The 17,175-nt window shown below is 52.9% G+C and overlaps 8 protein-coding genes across 8 annotated transcripts; 3 read left to right on the forward strand and 5 right to left on the reverse strand.

The window, feature by feature from the left end:
- Positions 1-1,059: 1,059 nt before the first annotated feature.
- On the forward strand, positions 1,060-3,542 carry BDZ99DRAFT_572667 (Di-copper centre-containing protein; the record flags this gene model as incomplete). Its single annotated transcript, XM_033728220.1, has 8 exons — positions 1,060-1,357; positions 1,408-1,459; positions 1,511-1,532; positions 1,582-1,845; positions 1,913-2,217; positions 2,290-2,411; positions 2,463-2,992; positions 3,054-3,542. 8 exons carry the CDS (start codon positions 1,060-1,062, stop codon positions 3,213-3,215), a joined length of 1,755 nt encoding a protein of 584 aa, XP_033574731.1. The 3' UTR covers positions 3,216-3,542.
- A 406-nt stretch (positions 3,543-3,948) lies between these two features.
- BDZ99DRAFT_500086 (4-coumarate-CoA ligase 2) lies at positions 3,949-5,709 on the forward strand (the record flags this gene model as incomplete). The annotated part of the gene is made up of 2 exons (XM_033723696.1): positions 3,949-4,589; positions 4,705-5,709. Exons 1-2 carry the CDS (start codon positions 3,963-3,965, stop codon positions 5,707-5,709), a joined length of 1,632 nt encoding a protein of 543 aa, XP_033574732.1. The 5' UTR covers positions 3,949-3,962.
- A 1,111-nt stretch (positions 5,710-6,820) lies between these two features.
- On the reverse strand, positions 6,821-7,697 carry BDZ99DRAFT_522388 (uncharacterized protein; the record flags this gene model as incomplete). The annotated part of the gene is made up of 2 exons (XM_033725700.1): positions 6,821-7,297; positions 7,518-7,697. The coding sequence occupies 2 exons, from the start codon at positions 7,695-7,697 to the stop codon at positions 6,821-6,823; spliced, it is 657 nt and encodes a 218-aa protein (XP_033574733.1).
- A 401-nt stretch (positions 7,698-8,098) lies between these two features.
- Positions 8,099-9,331, reverse strand: BDZ99DRAFT_446643 (RPB5 subunit of DNA-directed RNA polymerase). Its single transcript, XM_033717980.1, has 3 exons — positions 9,111-9,331; positions 8,972-9,057; positions 8,099-8,916 (listed from the first exon to the last, which is right to left on the reverse strand). The coding sequence occupies exons 1-3, from the start codon at positions 9,192-9,194 to the stop codon at positions 8,376-8,378; spliced, it is 711 nt and encodes a 236-aa protein (XP_033574734.1). The 5' UTR covers positions 9,195-9,331; the 3' UTR covers positions 8,099-8,375.
- A 122-nt stretch (positions 9,332-9,453) lies between these two features.
- On the forward strand, positions 9,454-11,022 carry BDZ99DRAFT_65647 (leucine carboxyl methyltransferase). Its single transcript, XM_033728799.1, has 2 exons — positions 9,454-9,810; positions 9,868-11,022. Exons 1-2 carry the CDS (start codon positions 9,552-9,554, stop codon positions 10,731-10,733), a joined length of 1,125 nt encoding a protein of 374 aa, XP_033574735.1. The 5' UTR covers positions 9,454-9,551; the 3' UTR covers positions 10,734-11,022.
- Positions 11,023-11,554: 532 nt separating this feature from the next.
- Positions 11,555-13,735, reverse strand: BDZ99DRAFT_65608 (uncharacterized protein). The gene is made up of 2 exons (XM_033728798.1): positions 11,952-13,735; positions 11,555-11,892 (listed from the first exon to the last, which is right to left on the reverse strand). Exons 1-2 carry the CDS (start codon positions 13,542-13,544, stop codon positions 11,635-11,637), a joined length of 1,851 nt encoding a protein of 616 aa, XP_033574736.1. The 5' UTR covers positions 13,545-13,735; the 3' UTR covers positions 11,555-11,634.
- Positions 13,736-14,080: 345 nt separating this feature from the next.
- On the reverse strand, positions 14,081-15,576 carry BDZ99DRAFT_391547 (DNase I-like protein; the record flags this gene model as incomplete). The annotated part of the gene is made up of 2 exons (XM_033715733.1): positions 14,081-15,091; positions 15,145-15,576. 2 exons carry the CDS (start codon positions 15,574-15,576, stop codon positions 14,081-14,083), a joined length of 1,443 nt encoding a protein of 480 aa, XP_033574737.1.
- Positions 15,577-15,998: 422 nt separating this feature from the next.
- Positions 15,999-16,919, reverse strand: BDZ99DRAFT_572674 (uncharacterized protein; the record flags this gene model as incomplete). Its single annotated transcript, XM_033728221.1, has 1 exon — positions 15,999-16,919. Exon 1 carries the CDS (start codon positions 16,605-16,607, stop codon positions 15,999-16,001), a length of 609 nt encoding a protein of 202 aa, XP_033574738.1. The 5' UTR covers positions 16,608-16,919.
- Between the last annotated feature and the right edge of the window lie 256 nt (positions 16,920-17,175).

Here is a 17,175-nt window from a genome sequence, read left to right on the forward strand (position 1 = left end):
CGACGGATGAGAACAGCCCTGCAGAGGACTGGATCGCGAATCCACCCAGGTCTTAGGGCACTGGATCGCGGGCTCAACATGCCGGAGCGGCCCCTGAAAGATGAACATGACGTCGCCCAGGATCCGCAAACGTTGTTGTGTTTCAGGAGCCATAGCAGGATGGACGTGCTGTTGATCCTATACGGGTCAGTTCTACGGTATGCCGTAGGAATACTTCCTGGAGGAACAAACACACCTACCACCTCGCTCCACCGCATGCCGCCTACTCCGAGTACGTCTGCAGGATATACGGTGTGCAGTCGTCGTGCCTGCAAAAATGCAAGACGGCGGGTAGAACGAGAGAGCCCGAGGCACACAAAATGCAGCACCGCATCTTGGGCGGGCCGGTGTCATCTTTCACTACCTGGCAGACACCAAGTATAGATCTGCAGCCCTGGTTATACACCTCATCCTCCACCTCGTGTTGGCTGATACAGCTTCTGGTCTACAGCAGCTGGATCCTGCTGATGCCATGTCTCCTCCCGCGGACGGAATCCCGCTGTCTGCAAACAGTTGGTGTCTCTCCGTCGCTACCCCAAACTAGGTAATTGGTAGGTGTGAAGGATCGTTGAAGGACCTATCCATACCTGGCATAAGGATCTTCGGCTGGATCCCAGTACTGCGGCTAGGATCTGTTAAATTGATGGGTTCCTATATTCATCGTCTGTCCGTCAATTGCTGTGCTGTCTGCATCATACTACCTCACGTCACACAGAGCGTCTCCACGTTCCTGCCTGCTTTTTCGGTTTCTTTTTTCATTCACTCGTTTTCTCTTCATGTTCGACATTTACGATCGTTCGCTCTCTCGTCCCCGCCTCCTGGTGTGACAAGCCTCCACTACTACTTGGAGCCTCTCGTTGATCGTCTCTGCTTAGTTCAGGGCACACTTATCTATCCCTCGTGGCCTCTTCACTGCATATACAAGTGTCCGAGTCGATCGGTGCTCTTGTGGCCGTTCCTAAAGACCGTGGAAGGGGCCTCTAGCTCTCCACATTGAAACCCCCTCCACATCTACGCAGGATGTCGCGCTATCTTCGCACTATCGCGGTCGTCCTCGCCGTACTATCTTCCGCTATCTGCAAGCCCATTGGCGGCTTGTTCCATTCGGCAGAGGAGCTAGCATACCGCCAGACGCCAGGAGTCGCACGCCGTGGCAATTATCACGCCATATCAACACCTGGAGGTGGTGTCTATCCTCGACTTGAGATTAGGGATCTGAAGAAGGACACGGATGCGTGGAATATTTTCATATTAGGCATGAGGCAGTGGCAGGAGGAGGTGGATCCAAACGATGCGTTCAGCTGGTACAAAATTATGGGTGAGTGAATCTTCCGGCTTGTTAACTATGCAAAGTTGCTGACAGTCTAGGAATTCATGGTATGCAACAACAATGGGATAGTGTTCCACAGGCAGACGGAGGGTATGGAGGTTATTGCGCTCACTCCTCTAATCTATTCCTCACGTGGCACAGGCCGTACTGCGCGCTCATCGAGGTGAGCATATATTACTCTATTGTAGCCATTTCATCGCTAAAAGCCATAGCAAACCCTTCTGGTCAACGCCAGAACTGCTGTCTCTAAGTTCCCAGATGGTGGCTTGAAAGACCGTTATAGCAAGGTACTGGAAACTCTTAGAGCACCGTACTTTGACTGGGCAAGAAAGCTCGCACCGGGAGATCCGATCTTGCCCGATTTCTTTCAGCGTCCTAAAGTGGACATCGTCACATCTACTGGGAATCAAACCATCGACAACCCCCTTTTCTCCTACAAGTTTCCCTCGAACAGCAGGAAAGATTTGTATGACCCTGTAAGTTTTTCCTCGTTCTCAATTGCAGCTGTATGCGGAAGGCCAGAATATAAACTAACCCTGTCAGAACCAACTATGGTGGTCAGAATACCCGAACACTGTCCGCATTCCTACTTCGCAAGACGCAAGCGCCGCGAGTCGCAATGACGTTGTAGAAAGTGAGCTCAACAAGACGAGTCTGAACTTGCGCGAGCGTGTCCACCATATTCTGACCTTGGAAACCAACTTCAGCAACGTCAGCAGCTCCTCATACGATGGCGACAGCCTAGAATCAGTTCATGATATTGTTCACATGACGATAGGAGGAGATGGTGGGCATATGTCGAATGTCCCATATTCGTCTTTTGATCCTATATTTATGTTCCATCACCTGTGAGTAGATTTAAATATCTACGGTAAATCCCCTTTAATCTTGAATATTGATGGACTAATTATGTCGTCTAGAAATATCGATCATGTAGCAGCTATGTGGCAGAAGGGACACCAGGACACTTGGGTACAGCCCCAATCTCAGGAATACACCACGTTTGCGAGACCGAATGACGCCGTTGCGGATGAAAATTCTGGTAGGCGGCATTGCCATCAGTCCCCTTTTAAGGCTAACACGGCTATCATAGCGCTTTACCCTTTCCATAAGACCATAGCCGGCGACTTCTTCAGTTCCAAAGACGTGAGAGATTACACGGTATTCGGATACACATACGATGACATCTCAGACGACCCAGCCATTCTCCTGCAGACCATCGAAGAACACTACGGTGATCCCGTGCCTTCGAATCAGAAGCGTGAAGCTAGCAAGGTCCCAAAAAATGGAACCGACGCAGACCAGGTCTACATAGCTCAAATCAAAGCTCCCAAGTTCGCATTGCCAGGTGGCTATTTTGTGTACGTTTTCGTGGGCGAAGCGCCAGGAGACGACTCGGACCCGTCATGCTGGAACAGCCACCCGAATTTTGCAGGTTCTACTGCGATCTGGTCGTCGGATAACATGAAGCACACTACGAATGGAACCGGCATGGTTAATACCGTTGTGCCGCTTACATGGACACTGCAGAAGCATAAGGCGGATGGAAAAGTAGCAGATCTATGTGAGAAAGATCTTGTTACAGAGTACTTGTTGAAGAACTTGAGTTGGCGTGTCTTATCTGTATGTTATCTTATACCCTCTTGATTCTTTCTTTCGAATGCATACTGATTCACGTGCATAGGTTCAAAAACATGACGTTCCCCTAGGGGCTATCCCGGGCATCGAGCTTTCGGTCATCACGGCTTCAGTAACGCTAGGGGACGCGACAAAGTTCCCAGTTGCAGGAGAATATGAGATTGTTTTCACTCAAAAGGTTGCAGGGAAAGATGGTGGTTACTGTTGATACATATAGTGGGTGTTTGGGGCGAAGGCCTGGTGATATCCCATAGACGGCTTTTGGTTCTTCTTGATGGTGTAAAGGCTTGGTGACAACCTAACCAGGCTGGCTTTCTTTGGTCTAATAGAAAATATGGTGGTTGATACTTTCAAGATACCACTCTGGCGAGTCTATAGGTTGGTATGAAATTGATTGACTATCAAGCAACTGTCCTTTAACTCAACATATCATACCCGCAGTTCAAACTTGTATATAAGTCGCGTTATGCCCTTCCCTCGCTGTCCTACTCGGCCCCTTCCTTTCTAGCAGGCTTACTCAGCACCCTATGCATGTATTTCCTCCTTCCGCTCAATAGCTAGCCTCCTCACCAGCATCAATACAACAGCTTTTGGTTACACACCTTGTCTTGATCCGCTTTCTCTCTGACTGTCGCTCATCGGTAAACCTTGCCGATCTTCACGCTTCACTAAACACGCCGCCCTCTTCTCCGCAACGCGACTCGCAAGCACCGACTCCGCATTGCCGCTCCACCCTAATTCCACGCGCCGAGGTGGACGACGCACGATGGACAGACTCAAGTGCAAGCTCCGAGGAGCTTCAAATCCACGTCCTTAGACATTAATAAGCCACTCAATCTCTAATTTCGTTTCCATTGCAGTCCTTCATTTCCATTTTTGTGCTATATTCTCAATTTCCTCTACTCCCTACTTCCTATACATCATCTCTATACTAAATCGCCCCCAAAAGCCCACAATGACAATTTTCAAATCCCACCAGCCCCCGATCGACATTCCCTCCTCCCTCACAGCCTGGGACTGGCTTTTCGACTCCCCCTACTCCCCCCTCAGCCCTTCCTCATCAGCTTCCTCAGGCCCATTAGGCGGCTACACTAATGCAGCCACGGGCGCGCGCGTCGACTACGCCCAAGTCCGCACCCTGAGCACACACCTCGCCACGGCCCTCGTCAAGCACCACGGCCTGCAACCAGGGGAGACCATCTCGCTCTTCTCGCAGAACATCATCTGGTACCCAATCGCCATGTTCGGGGGCTTGCGCGCTGGGGCGGTCATCAGCGGCGCGAGCCCGGCGTACGGGGTCGAGGAGATGGCATATGCGCTTACCTGCGCCAAGGCTCGGTTTCTAATGACCATGAAGGACAGTTTGCACGTGGCGGTTGAGGCAGCAGAGAGGGTGGGGTTGGGGAAGGATAGAGTGTTTTTGCTGGAGGGGAAATCACAGGGGTTCAAGACCGTGCAGGATCTCGTGGAGGAGGGAAAGATGGAGGTGGTGGAGAGTTGGAAAATTCCCCCGGGAAAGCGGAATGGCGATGTTTGTGGATATCTAAGTTTTAGTAGTGGGACTACTGGGTTGCCCAAGGCTGTGAGTTCACGATCCCATGTAGAATGCTGCGTGGAGTTGGAATCAATGCTGATGTTTGTGGAAAAAGGTCATGATATCCCACCAGAATGTAATAGCCCAGTGTCTCCAAATTTAGCAAATTACCCCCGTCACGCACCACAAGATCATGGCCGTCCTACCTCTCTTCCATATCACTGGCCTCGTGCACCAATTGCACCTCCCGGTCCTCCTCAACGCTGAAGTTATCATGCTCCCGCAGTTCACCATGCCTGAAATGCTGAAAATAATCGTCGACTACCAGCTCACCGAGCTCCTCCTCGTCCCACCTATCATCATTCGCCTAGTACGGGACAAGGAAGTCAACGACTATGATTTAAGCCACGTGACCAGGTTTTCGTCTGGCGCAGCGCCCCTGAGTGAGGAGATCATCCAGCTGCTGAAGAAAAAGTTCCCCGGGACGGGTTTCAAGCAGGGCTATGGGATGACGGAGTCCTGCTCGTGTATAACAGCGCATCCGCCGGAGAAGTATGACTACAAATACGCGCACACGGGCGGTGCGGTAGTCGCTAACACAGAAGTAAAAATTATCAAAGAAGACGGAACCGAAGCAGGTGTTGGAGAGGCTGGAGAAATTCCTGCACGCGGCCCGCAGGTTGTTATGGGGTATCTAGGAAACGAGAAGGCGACGCAGGAGACCTTTGTGGATGGGTGGTTGCGAACTGGTGACCAGGGAGCCATGAATGAGGAGGGCATGATTCATATCCTGGACCGAATCAAGGAGATGATCAAGGTCAAGGGGATTGGGGTTGCGCCGGCGGAGCTGGAAGATTTGCTGTTAGGGCATCCCCAGGTTGAAGATGTGGCGGTGATGGGAATCAAGGATGACTACTCGGGCGAGCTGCCTAAGGCGTTTGTGGTGCTAAAGGACGGAGTGAATGCGAGTGAAGAGGTCGGAAGGGCTTTGATGAAGTGGGTGAGAGAAAGGAAGACGAGGTATAAGTGGATTAAGGAGGTTGAGTTTGTGAATGAGATACCCAAATCGGCGAGTGGTAAGATATTGAGGCGGATGCTAAGGGATCGAAAGGCGGTAGAAAATGGGGTCAAGGTGAGGGATGCGGTGGGAGAGAAGGCGATGTTGTAGAAGGATATGAATATAGAATACCTTTTGTTCAGCCTGGAGACTGATACTGTAAGATACTAGCTACATATGCAGTAGTACCCATAATAGCCTCTTTACATGAGTATTTACCGTGTTATGAGAAGATATGGGGCTGAAGTGGTGGTGCTAATGCAGTAGAGCGTGGATGTCGTAGAGGAAATGCTAGAGGTAAGGCGCTAAAGTACTGGTGTCAAAGTGGTGCCGACGTAAGTAAGTGATGCCAGAGTAGTGCCAATGTAAACAATAAAACGGAACGCCAAGGACAGCTAACGGAGAGAGCCAGTAGTGCCCGATTTCAGCATGTCAATATACTTGCTGATTTTCTTAAGTTCATTGCTCCCCGTAGAAAGCCATGCGCGTCCATGCTTACCCACAATCTCCACGCTGAACGTGAAAACGGCACCATGTTTCGGTGTGGCGCGCTGTACGAGGCGATGTTCTGGGTCGTTAAAATTCCAGTTGAGTCGGACAGTGTCGTAATCGGCGATCTGGCAGGTTCTCATCACATCCGATGGGACATTGAAGGTAACGCCAAAGATACCTAACGCATTAATATGACTAGCACATGACCACTCCAAACGCCCTCATACCGGGTAGACGATGAACTCTTGAGTGACCGCGCGTTTAATGTCTTTACGCCTCTGTCCGACGCCGCCGCGCTGGATTGCTGGTTCGAAACGTTTGTGTCGCGCCCCTTCCACTGCCTCTGGTGACCAATCAGGCGAGACTTTTGCGGCCATGCTTGGTTTAGCTGGCGCCAGTTGGGAACACGAGCCGGAGTCCAGGTCGGTCGGCCCCTGACGGACTCGATGGCCGGGGCGTTCATTGTATGGAGAATTAGTATCATCAAAGTTTCGGTGAGCAACACAAGCTCGGGATGTGCTCTCCGTTGGAATACTGCAAGTAGCACGAAGTGTGGTTGTGCTTTCGTTCATCGCCAATATCTATAATGCTCGGAAGAAGATTCCTTTCTCCGGCGGTAGTTCTCATCGTTGTTTTCCGAAATTCGACGCGCAAGTTTGCCTGAACTGCCAACGTACAAGCCAAACAATGCGAATGCGATATTCCTAAGCAGATTGGCGTACACTCCTTGTCACTGATCCTCAAGGTCACTCTCGATCGTTTGTATGTCTTCCAGGGTGACCGTTTGACCCCGCATGATGAGTTCAATGACACAGATCATGCCCCTTGACAGTGACTCCACGATCAGGTCCACGGTATCGTCGGTGTCAATAGAGAGTAGCCATAGCATGGTGTTGCGACTAACAGGTCTTGTAAGAGGTAATCGAAGGTCCAGAATAATATTGATGTACCATATAAGGGCACTTAGTATGAAATAACCGACCGACCCTCGAATCTGTCTGTGCGACCCGCACACGAGTACACAGAGGCGAGAACAGGTATTACGGAATGTCTCATGAGCGTCAGGCGGGTCCAGATTGTCCTCATCTTCCAAGGTGAGGTCTATCGTAGCTAAGTCGTCGGCAACGAAGCGTCTCTTGTTGCGATGGATTGGTTCTTCGTCTTCGTCATCGTCATCGACGAAAGACAATCTGCTCGGGGCGTGGGGCTAGGTAGCAGTGGGCAAGCGGCTTAGAACGCGATGCTCGGTAGTAGTGAACTCCTAGCTGAAGTTGGCGTCAATCCCGTCATCGTCATCGATGAAAGACAATCTGCTCGGGGCGCGAGGCTGGGTAGAATTGAACTCCTGGTTGAAGTCGGCATCAATATCGTCCTCGTCATCGATGAAAGACAGGTGACTTGGGACGCGAGGCTGGGTAGCAGTGGACTCTTGCTGAAGTGGACCTTGGTGTCGTCTTCGTCTTCGTGAGACGACAGATATCCGCGTTGAGGAGTTTGGCGAGGTCAACGTCAGAGTCGTTGTCGCTTTCTTCATCCAATGCCAGATACCCCGGATCCTTGGACAGTGGTCCCCTTGCGGGCGTTGAGGGGTTTAGTAAGGTTGACATGATTGACCTTCGCTGGAACGAACTCCGTTGTCAGAAAACAAGCGTCAGACCGATTACCGGAATTTGCTGCAGTCCGAGATCGGACAACAGTGTCGTCAGAGGTATGCTCATCTTCTGGATTGGTAGTGATGGTTCTCTGGCATGATGACGTTTATTGCTGAGTGGGCATGAGTTGATTGAAAGATTTTTTGGTACTACTCCAGGCCCTATTTGTTGACTTGGCGACTGCTTTTCCTTGAGAGGCTTTGTTAGTAGTGGTGCACGAGTCCGTACTTGCGGTGACCTTACTGTATTGAGGAGGATGCTAAGGGATCGAAAGGGGGTGGAGAATAGGGTCAAGGGAGGGATGCGGTAGGAGAGAAGGCGGCGTTTTAAACAGATATAAATTTAGATGACCTTTTATTTAGCTTGGAAACTGATGCTGTCAAATACCAGACGCTGAGTCTGTTGTTAGGATTGACAAGTACCTAACGATCAAAGCTTCATATAAATTTTTCTTCTGTCCAGCCTACTGATAAGCATTTCCTCGCAATCCAGCGCCTACCAAGAAACCAGGTTGCAGGACCCCACTCACTTTCTTTTGATACAAGCTAATATCATTCCCAGTCACCTAAACTCCAGCCCTAGCCAAAGTAGGATTCAATGCTGCCAAACGCCTCGCTGCACGATCGTGCCTTTTCATATTGCCCACCGGTAACTGGCATACCTGCCTGCCGTCTCACTCCTCCGAATAATCTTGACCACCTGCCCTCTCCTCAGCCCCAAATACTTGGCCACCGGATCGGTGACCTGAATCCTAGGTAGCTGCGTCTCCTTCAACCGGTAGCGCTCTAGTAGCTGCGCCTTTTCCTCTTTGCTCAGAAGCACGTGCTTGGGCACAAGCTCGTGTTTTGTGATGTTCACCAGCAAGTGCTGCTCCTCGAACGTCTCGACGCCGCCGCGTGGGCCGTCCTCGAACTGGGTGCTGCCGCGCAACAGACGCAGGGCCATGCCGGTGATGGGCTTCGGGGTGATGAGAATGCCGGAGTAGTAGCTAGTGGAAACAAGGTGCTGCATGAAGTCGCGCAACTGCTTGAGGCCGACGTTCTCGTCGCCGCTGAAGTCGATCCAGATCTCGCCGATCTGGGGCTGAGGGTTGGGAACCTTGGGGGTGGGCGGGTCGGTGTATTTGATCAGCATGGCTTCGCTGGGTTTCGCGCTGAAGCCCATGCGAGAACGGCTACAAGAGGAGGTTTAGCTGTGCAAGGCCACATACAAGAAGCGGGCGTACTCACTCGGGTTCGTGGTCTCCCTCCTTTCCAAAGCGGTCGACAAACTCGGCCAGTGAGATGTTGATGTCTTCTTCCAGCATCTGGTAGCCCTGCAGAGCTGTTAGCAGGCCGAGTGGCAGCTCTGTTGCAGCGTCGCGCGTACTCTATCCATGCACATTTCTTTCGCGGTGCGGTAGATGCGCCACATCCGGATCATGGCCGGGTTATCCCTCCTGTCGGAATCCATACTGGGTCGGTCTCACAGTCTCTAGTGGTGGGTGGTGAGGTGAGGACGGCGAGGAGGGTCGTCGACAAAGTTAAAAGAAACCTTGAGAAGAGGAGCCTCGCGCCGGCACATCCTCGGTGAAGCGAGGAGCTTAATTCACGTGGTCGTCCAAAGCAGCCCATCGCTGCTAAAACACCAATGAATAAGCTACTAATTCCGGAACGCCCTGTTATAGATCAGAGGGATGCCTTCGTTCAGCTTCCATATCTAACGCATGTGTTCCTCCCTTGGGTCGCACCTTCAGGGCGAAATGGCATGGGCCCCTGCCCCTTTATGACGTGAGCCTAAAGTCCAACACCACCAACAGCTATCACCACAATGGCTGCGCCGGAGATCCCAAATCTAAAATCGCTGCTCGCCCAGCGCCGTGGAGGACTACACGCTCGAGGACGCGGTCCCAGAGCTCCCATCAGCCATGAAACAAGTGAGGCTGCCAAAGACGACGCCGTGAAAGGCACCGATCAAGATGCAGCGGGCTCGCGAGTGAGCTGCGTAGAGCTGGGCTATCTCGACGACCCATATGCGAAGGTATTCGCCGCACAGCAGACGGTGCGGCGTCTGCCTCTCCTAAACAGAGGTACAATTCCACCAACACTTTCTTAGTACACAGAGCGAAGCTCATGCCGAAGTATAGGCACATACGTTCGCACCACCGGGCTCGACCAGCTTATCCACCAATTCCTCACCACCGCGCCTGGCTCGCCCAAACAGATCATCTCCCTGGGTGCAGGGACAGACACACGCTACTTCCGCCTCCTCTCCGCGTACCCGTCTCTAAATCTAACCTACCACGAGATCGACTTCCCCTGTAACACCTCCTCCAAAATCGCGGCCATCCAACGCTCTCCCGCCATCCTCTCCCTACTCTCCCACCCCCCTACCATCTCTACAGACGGCACATCCCTCAGCACGCCCACCTACAACATCACGGCTCTCGACCTCCGCACCCTCGCCTCACCCACCCCACCACCGCTCCCAAACCTTAACCCCTCTACCCCCACCCTCCTCCTCTCCGAATGCTGCCTCGTCTACCTCCCGCCCACCACCGCCTCCGACATCCTCACTACTCTCACAACACACCACCTCTCCCCTACCACCCCCTGCGCCCTCGTCCTCTACGAGCCCGTCCGCCCGCATGATGCTTTTGGCCGTACCATGGTCTCGAACCTCAAATCCCGGAACATCCACCTGCACACCCTCGCCACGTACCCGGACCTCGCCTCGCAGATTACACGGCTAAAGACAGCGGGATTTGACGCGGGACAAGGGGGTGTGGATACCGGGTTTGTGTGGCGGGAGTGGGTGAGCGAGGCCGAGAAGGAGCGGGTTGGGGCGCTGGAGATGCTGGATGAGTTTGAGGAGCTAGGCTTGCTGTTGGGGCATTATTGTGTGTGCTGGGGTTGGCGGGATAGAGGTGGGGAGGAGAAGGATATGGTGTTTTCCGAGGCGTGGAGTGGGGTGAAGGCGCAGGTTGGTGGGCCTGCTGGAGAGGGGGCGTAGAAGAGTTGGGTAGTGCATAACAGGACAGAGCGGACGCCAGATATAAGGTTGGTCAGCTTGGCCGTTGAGAAGTGTGCATAGAGACTAGGACATAGACCACCCGTCTCATGATTCTTACGATATATTTTAGAACCCTTGAACGTAGCATGATGGGTCAACGACAAGCTTATGGGAGACTATTATCTTTTACTATCCAACACCTCATATCTCCTTTAGCTTTCCTATCCTACGCTTCATGACTCCAAACGCCCCAAGCGTTGTTTGAACACTGCAACACGAAGCAAAAATCTATTCGTGTCATACCAGACTTAATATTGGTTGATAACTCGCCCTAGTTCCCCCTGCAACCTGATCCCAAGATTTTCAGCTTATATGCAGCATAAACGCAAAACTCCCCTCCTCCGAGATATCCTTGATACCCTACCAGCCATACTGTACAATCTGGGTATGCTAGTAAGAAATAAAGTAGCAAAACCGAGGTGCAACCAACAGCACATGAGCGCCTTCCGAGCCCACTCATAGATAGTTGCCGTGAATGAAAATTCGCCCATAGCGCCTGAAATCTTGAAACTTTGGAATGCCTTGGCGGACCCCAAGCGGCACCTGGCCTCTAGGCCTCGGGAGATTTAGGTACTCATTGCCGATCATGCACCGAGTCCTTCCTCGCACTAGAAATGTTGTGATTGCCATGTTCAGTACCAATTCCGAACCCCTCGCTAGGACCGTCAACAGCCCTCGCATAATTCTTCGGCCTCTTCAGGCTCTGGATCGCCAGCTCCCTCCGCCTCTGCAGATCCCGCTTCTTCTCTTTCTCGCGCTCGCGTTCTTCTTTGGCGCGTTGATCAGCCACTACGACAAAGTGAAAAGTCAGTACACATTTGGGAAAACCGTAAATCAAGTACTAGATGTCAGTTTTCCCACCCATGACTTTAGCTGCCTGAACGGCGTTCATCTTCGCCGTCCATCCCTGTGCTGGGTGCAGCTTCTTCACGGTGCGGATCTCGTCGGACGCGTAGCCAGGAATGCGGATGTTGTAGTTGCGTTCGAGGATAAGCTGGAGGTCGCGGATGTCCAGCTGTGGCGACTCGCGCAGCTTGCTGAGCTTGCACGCTGAGCTGATGACCGAGTCGACAAAGTCGTCCGCAAGTTGGAGCATTGCCTGTGACGCATTGTTAGCTCGTGCTACGTGCTTATGAGGAAATATAATGAGACACACACCTCTTCAACTTCGGGAGTTAGTGACTCCCCGCCCGGCCCTTCACCACCACCAGTGACCTGCCGCACGAGCTCGTCCAACTTGCGCTTGCTGAGCACGCGATCACCTTCACCCTCAAGTTGGAATGTCGGCATCTTCTGCATGACGGGCTGGCCCATCATACCCGGCGCGCCGTTGCCGGGTCCGCCCATAGTAGGTCTGGCGGGGCCCATGGAGACGGGTTGCGGCTGCGCTACGTTGAGCGTTTTGGGGATGGGCATCTTGGTGTTGTTCATCTGGTCGCGATTCGGGATGCTGTGATAACCTCCTGCGCTAGTCGGCATCTGCTGCGGCGTGGAATTGCGGTTGGCGTCACCTTGTGAGTAAGAGCGCTGGGCGAGGCCGACCGCGTCTCGGTGAGAGAGAGGGACAGGCGGGCCAGTGAGGTTGTTACCGGTTGCGGACTGTGGGTGAGGTGAGTTTTGCTGCTGCTGCTGTTGTGCATGGGCGTTGGCTTGCGCGGGGTTGATCTGTGGGCGCTGTGCGTTTATGTTGTTGTGCTGCTGATTCATCTGGCCCGACGGATTTTGTCCCTGTGCAGACTGGGGAGTGAAAGGAAGCTGACCGGGTTGCTGTGGTCCTGAAGACATTGAGTTTCGAGCGGCGTTCGGATTGTGTGCTGGCCCCTGCGAGTTTGGTTGCTGCGTGCCCGGTTGACCGCCCATTTGCATGTTGGTGAATTGCTGTCCGCCTGGAGCTGTGTTGCCTCCCTCCGTCTTGATGGGCGCTTCGCTCTTCACTTGAGGGAAGCTCTGTTGGTTATGCGACTGCTGTTGCTGCTGCTGCGTCTGCTGGGCCCGTTGCTGCTGCTGCTGCTGCTGCTGCTGCTCTGTCTGCTGCTTCCACAGGCTTTGCTTTTTGCGAAACTCATCTATGAACTGCTTTCCCGAGTTGTACTCTTGCTCCGCGGCCGCCTTTCGTTGAATCAGCTCTGGCGATACATCCTGCCCGCTCTTCCTCCGGTCCTCCATTGCCTGTATAATACGTGCACTCGCCGTCTTCGCCTTTTCCTGCCTGGTCAACGCCACAATGTAGTTATTCTTAAACTCCTTCACCTTCGCATCGCCCTCAGGTGTGCCCAGGAGAGGCCCGCCAGGGGGCAGGTGGTAGGGAAAGTCCTGGACATGCTTCAAGATGCCAGGATCCACCTGTGGCCGTTGCTGGCCGCCTTGCGCTGGCTGCGATGGGGTGTTCTGTATCTGCGGTCGGGGTTGATTCATCGTCTGGCCTTGCGGAGGCTGCTGTCCGGGCTGGTTTGGCTGGCTCTGGGGCCTGTTTGCCGCCTGGGCTGCGGCGACCTTCTGTCGTTGGAGTCGCTCCTGACCGATCAGCTTCTGCGACCACTCGGCGAGCTTGGTGTGGGCGGATATGCGTTCTGGCGAGTCTTTCGGCTTGCCCTGTATCATGGCCCACAGGCTGGCGACGGCAGGCCTGTACTTGGTCTTCTGCTCGTCGTTCAGGCAGGTGAGCTTTAATACATCCTCTGGTTTCAGGAGTTGCGGATTCTGCTGCGGCGTGCCCTGTGGGCCTTGGGATTGTTGGCCTGGATTGCTCATGGTTGCGTTTGTTCTGATCCGACTTCCAGACTCTGTTGTTCCCACGGGAAGCTGCGTTTGTCGACAGGCCGACCCACGGGGCGACCAAACGGAATGCGCGCGTCAGTTCTAGCCAGCAGAAAAGGGGGTAACAACGATGGGGCACTTCGAGGGAGCGATGGCGTAGAGGGTGATGTTGGTGTGAATGCAGGTGGGCTACCTGCAGGTGGAAGTTGAAGTAGACTTTGGCTTGGCGGTGGGATAAACCCGACGGATGCATGTATTGTCACAGACCGAACAATACAGGGTAACGTGATCCTACGTACCCCATCAACACCAGACCATATCGCCGCTGGCTACACGTTCAGAGGTCAGGCTCTACATAGTAGTAATGCGCGAAGGAAGGAGGTGGATGTTCAAATGCTCGGATTTAGATACAGTGTAGGCTTCCAATGCCACAATGCTCTAGCCTTTCGTGGGCATGTAAGACAATACGCTAGAACGCTACAAAAATGCTAATCCAAACTCGCAATCTTATGCACCCATACAGGGCTGCATTACGTCATCTCTCTCCTCGTCTCCAGCGACAGCTTCGGAGAGTCTTTCGCGCTGAAATCGACAGCTCGAGCTCTTGTATTGCTGACTTCCCACTGGAACTCTTTAAGCGCTCTCAACTCGCTCCCTACGAACAAGCCACCCATGAGGCCATCAATCACACCCGTGCTCAGGCTCAAAGTGCTGACGAGCATCAGGATGAACGCAACATAGTTGTGCGGTACCCACCACACCCCGATCAGACAGCCAATGGAGAGGACGAGCTGGAATAAGCAGTGCCCAAGACGTAGTTGCCGCTGCACCTGCTCCCGCCTCATATACTTTGCAATGGTCGTCAGGATCTCATCGTATGTGGAGATCGGGAGGTAAGTTTCCGGCAGTGCCCACGGTCCATTGCTGCGGGACGGTTCAGTAGCGCTGGAAACGCTGCGCACCAGAGTCGCTTCGACAGAGAAGTGGTCGCTGAGGGAGCAATGCAAGGTCGGGTGCCTCCCCGTCATACCAACATTAGCAGACTCCAAAGTCCATTCCGAAGTTGCCTCGCCAGTCGTAGAGTCGTGATGGGATCCACTACTGAAGAAGATGTAGTCCAAACGTTTGGCGTTGGGGTCTGGGACATCGAGCTCTATCACCACATTCTCGCCCTTCCTGAGACGCCTTTTGTGAGCTTTATTCCAGCGCCAGCTGTTCAGCACACTGTCGCACGTTGCGCCATTGACTGTGAGGTTGAAATGGGCGTTGGGAATGGGAACCCCTCGCTGCTTCTCCACCTTGTCCTTCGCAGCGCCAATAGAAGACTCGGGGTGTAGTATTCGCCAGACGTCTCGCCCTGGGGACTGCGTTTCGATAATGCGATGTGCGAGCGATAGTGGGACCATGTTGAAATCCCCCAAAGCAATGACGAGATGTCCTCTTTCTGCAGCTCCGTGCATGAGCTTCGCAATCTCCCATGCTTGCGCTGTTCGGTGGCATATGTAGGAGTCGTGAGGTTCAGTTTCGTAGGGAGCATGAAGCTGCTAGAGTCAGTCACGTATGCTTTGCGTACGAGCTTGGACTGGGTACTAACATGTGTACAAAAGATCTCAGCAACGTCTCTCCTTTCTGGGCCCATCCGTATACGTGCACAGGCTACTCCTTTGCCCACATACCAGTCCCCACGGTAGAATGCAGCCGGCCGCCCGTTCAATGGGTACCTCATCATGCTGCTCTCCACGATGGGCCATCTCGACAGAATCACCAGACCACCCCCAAAGATACCGCTATGGTAGAACTTCCCATATGGCAAAAAACTGCGCGTCCTATCGCGAATGGCGTTGTAGTCCTGTTGTGTCCAGCATTCTTGGAGTCCGACAATATCTGGCTGCGGGCTCGCAGCGGCGATCTGGTTTCCGATCTCTATGAGGCGCTCGTTGCGGTATTTGGCTAGAAACTTCAGTCCCCAGCAGTTCAGGGAGAGGATACGAAGCTTGGAGGGCGGTGCTGACCCAGAATTGGCCATTTCCGGCAAATTGTAGCGGGATGTTGCTGCGACGGGGGAGTTGAGCATCGAGTGAATAGATGGGCAAGAACTAGCGAGGACGTCGCGTCAGTGCGCCCAACCCCTGACGGCAACCTTGACATCACTCCAGTTCCACGATTTTGCTTCAGTACTAAACAACTTTTACGCGCAGTCTCTAAACAAGTGGCTCATTTGGCTGTTATGTTGAAACGTATCGCAGCCTGTCAAGACAGTTACAAATAAGTACACATAGATCCATGAAAAGGCGCTGTAGAGCTGAAGTGAAAGACTCAGCACGTTTCCAACGTAGTAAAACATTCTAGCTAAAGTATTACAGTCTAGGACTGTAGGAAAGTTGTAGGGGAATCTCACACTACTATCATGATATCCCTCCGCCACCGCCCCGTTCCCTTTGTCTCCACTCAGTCTTTCACATTCCCTTCCTCCAGCAAAACTTTCACGAGCTCCTGCTCCCGCTTTACACTCTGTTGCACCCCCTTCAAAGATTCCACTACCATTCCCTTGCTCCTCGATACAGTCGGATATCCGAAAGTCCGATGCATCACGCTTGCAACCTCTCCCATCTCCTTCACCAGCTTCTCCAAGTCGTCGACCTGCTGCCTCGAGATCTCGCTCCCGCGACTCTGCTCGCAATCCCTAAGCGTTGACGCCAATGCCCTCATGACGCCGCGATGCACATCGAGATACGGCTTCAGCGTAGTCAACGTGGTGCGCACGTAGGCCTTGAAGTGCCGGTTCGGGTCGGGGTACGGCCGGGAATCTACTGCGTGGATCGCCGGCAGTCCTTCAAAGAATGAATCAATACCTGCGGTAAGGCTAGTAAGGGAAGTATTAAGCTCTGTGAATTGCTCGGTGAGAGGTGGAGTAGGATTGTTGGACTGCGGAATCGCCATCGCTTCAGCTTCGTTAATGGCAGCTAGGTGTGAGTCTGTAAGATCTCGTAGGTCGGCCAAGTGGAAGTTATAGAGGCTTGTATGGTACTTTGTGATTGCTGGTTGCACTGTGAACATGGTGGATCTTTCGGGACATAGGGGTTCGATGGATGTAGTCTTTTTTCCCGTGCTTGCTAAGTACTTCTGTTAGTCCTATTTCACAGAGTGAAGACACTCGTTTGTACGTGGCAAGCGTCGTAGCAACGGAGACTACAGCAGGTTGCTGGCATCTACTTGGGCATGGCCAATGGATAACCTCACATGACCTATCACATGGTACAGCGCCTGGGCAAAATTCTGTGTACTCCTGCTGACCACTGTCTGGGGTTCTTCGCTGCATTATCATGAATCCAGATAAGATGTAAAGATCAAGACAACGCAGACTGGGGCGGTCCCAAACGCTTTTGACCTACCTTTTACGGCATTTTCGTAACGGGGACCCAGCTTCTCATCAAATCTCTAGAAGTAAGGTTAGAAACAACTGTGAGAGGGTGTGCACTTTGAGCATTTCAACGCAGGCACCTTTCCCATGGCCCGTCCACGCGGTCTTCAAGATCGTTTCAAGTACATGAACTCATGAGTTGCACGCGCATCTTGGTTCTCAATATGACTGTACTCATTAGACTACAGCTATACCACTACAAAC

Source organism: Mytilinidion resinicola (genome assembly GCF_010093595.1).
Source record: "Mytilinidion resinicola strain CBS 304.34 unplaced genomic scaffold BDZ99scaffold_13, whole genome shotgun sequence".
NCBI lineage: Eukaryota > Fungi > Ascomycota > Dothideomycetes > Mytilinidiales > Mytilinidiaceae > Mytilinidion > Mytilinidion resinicola.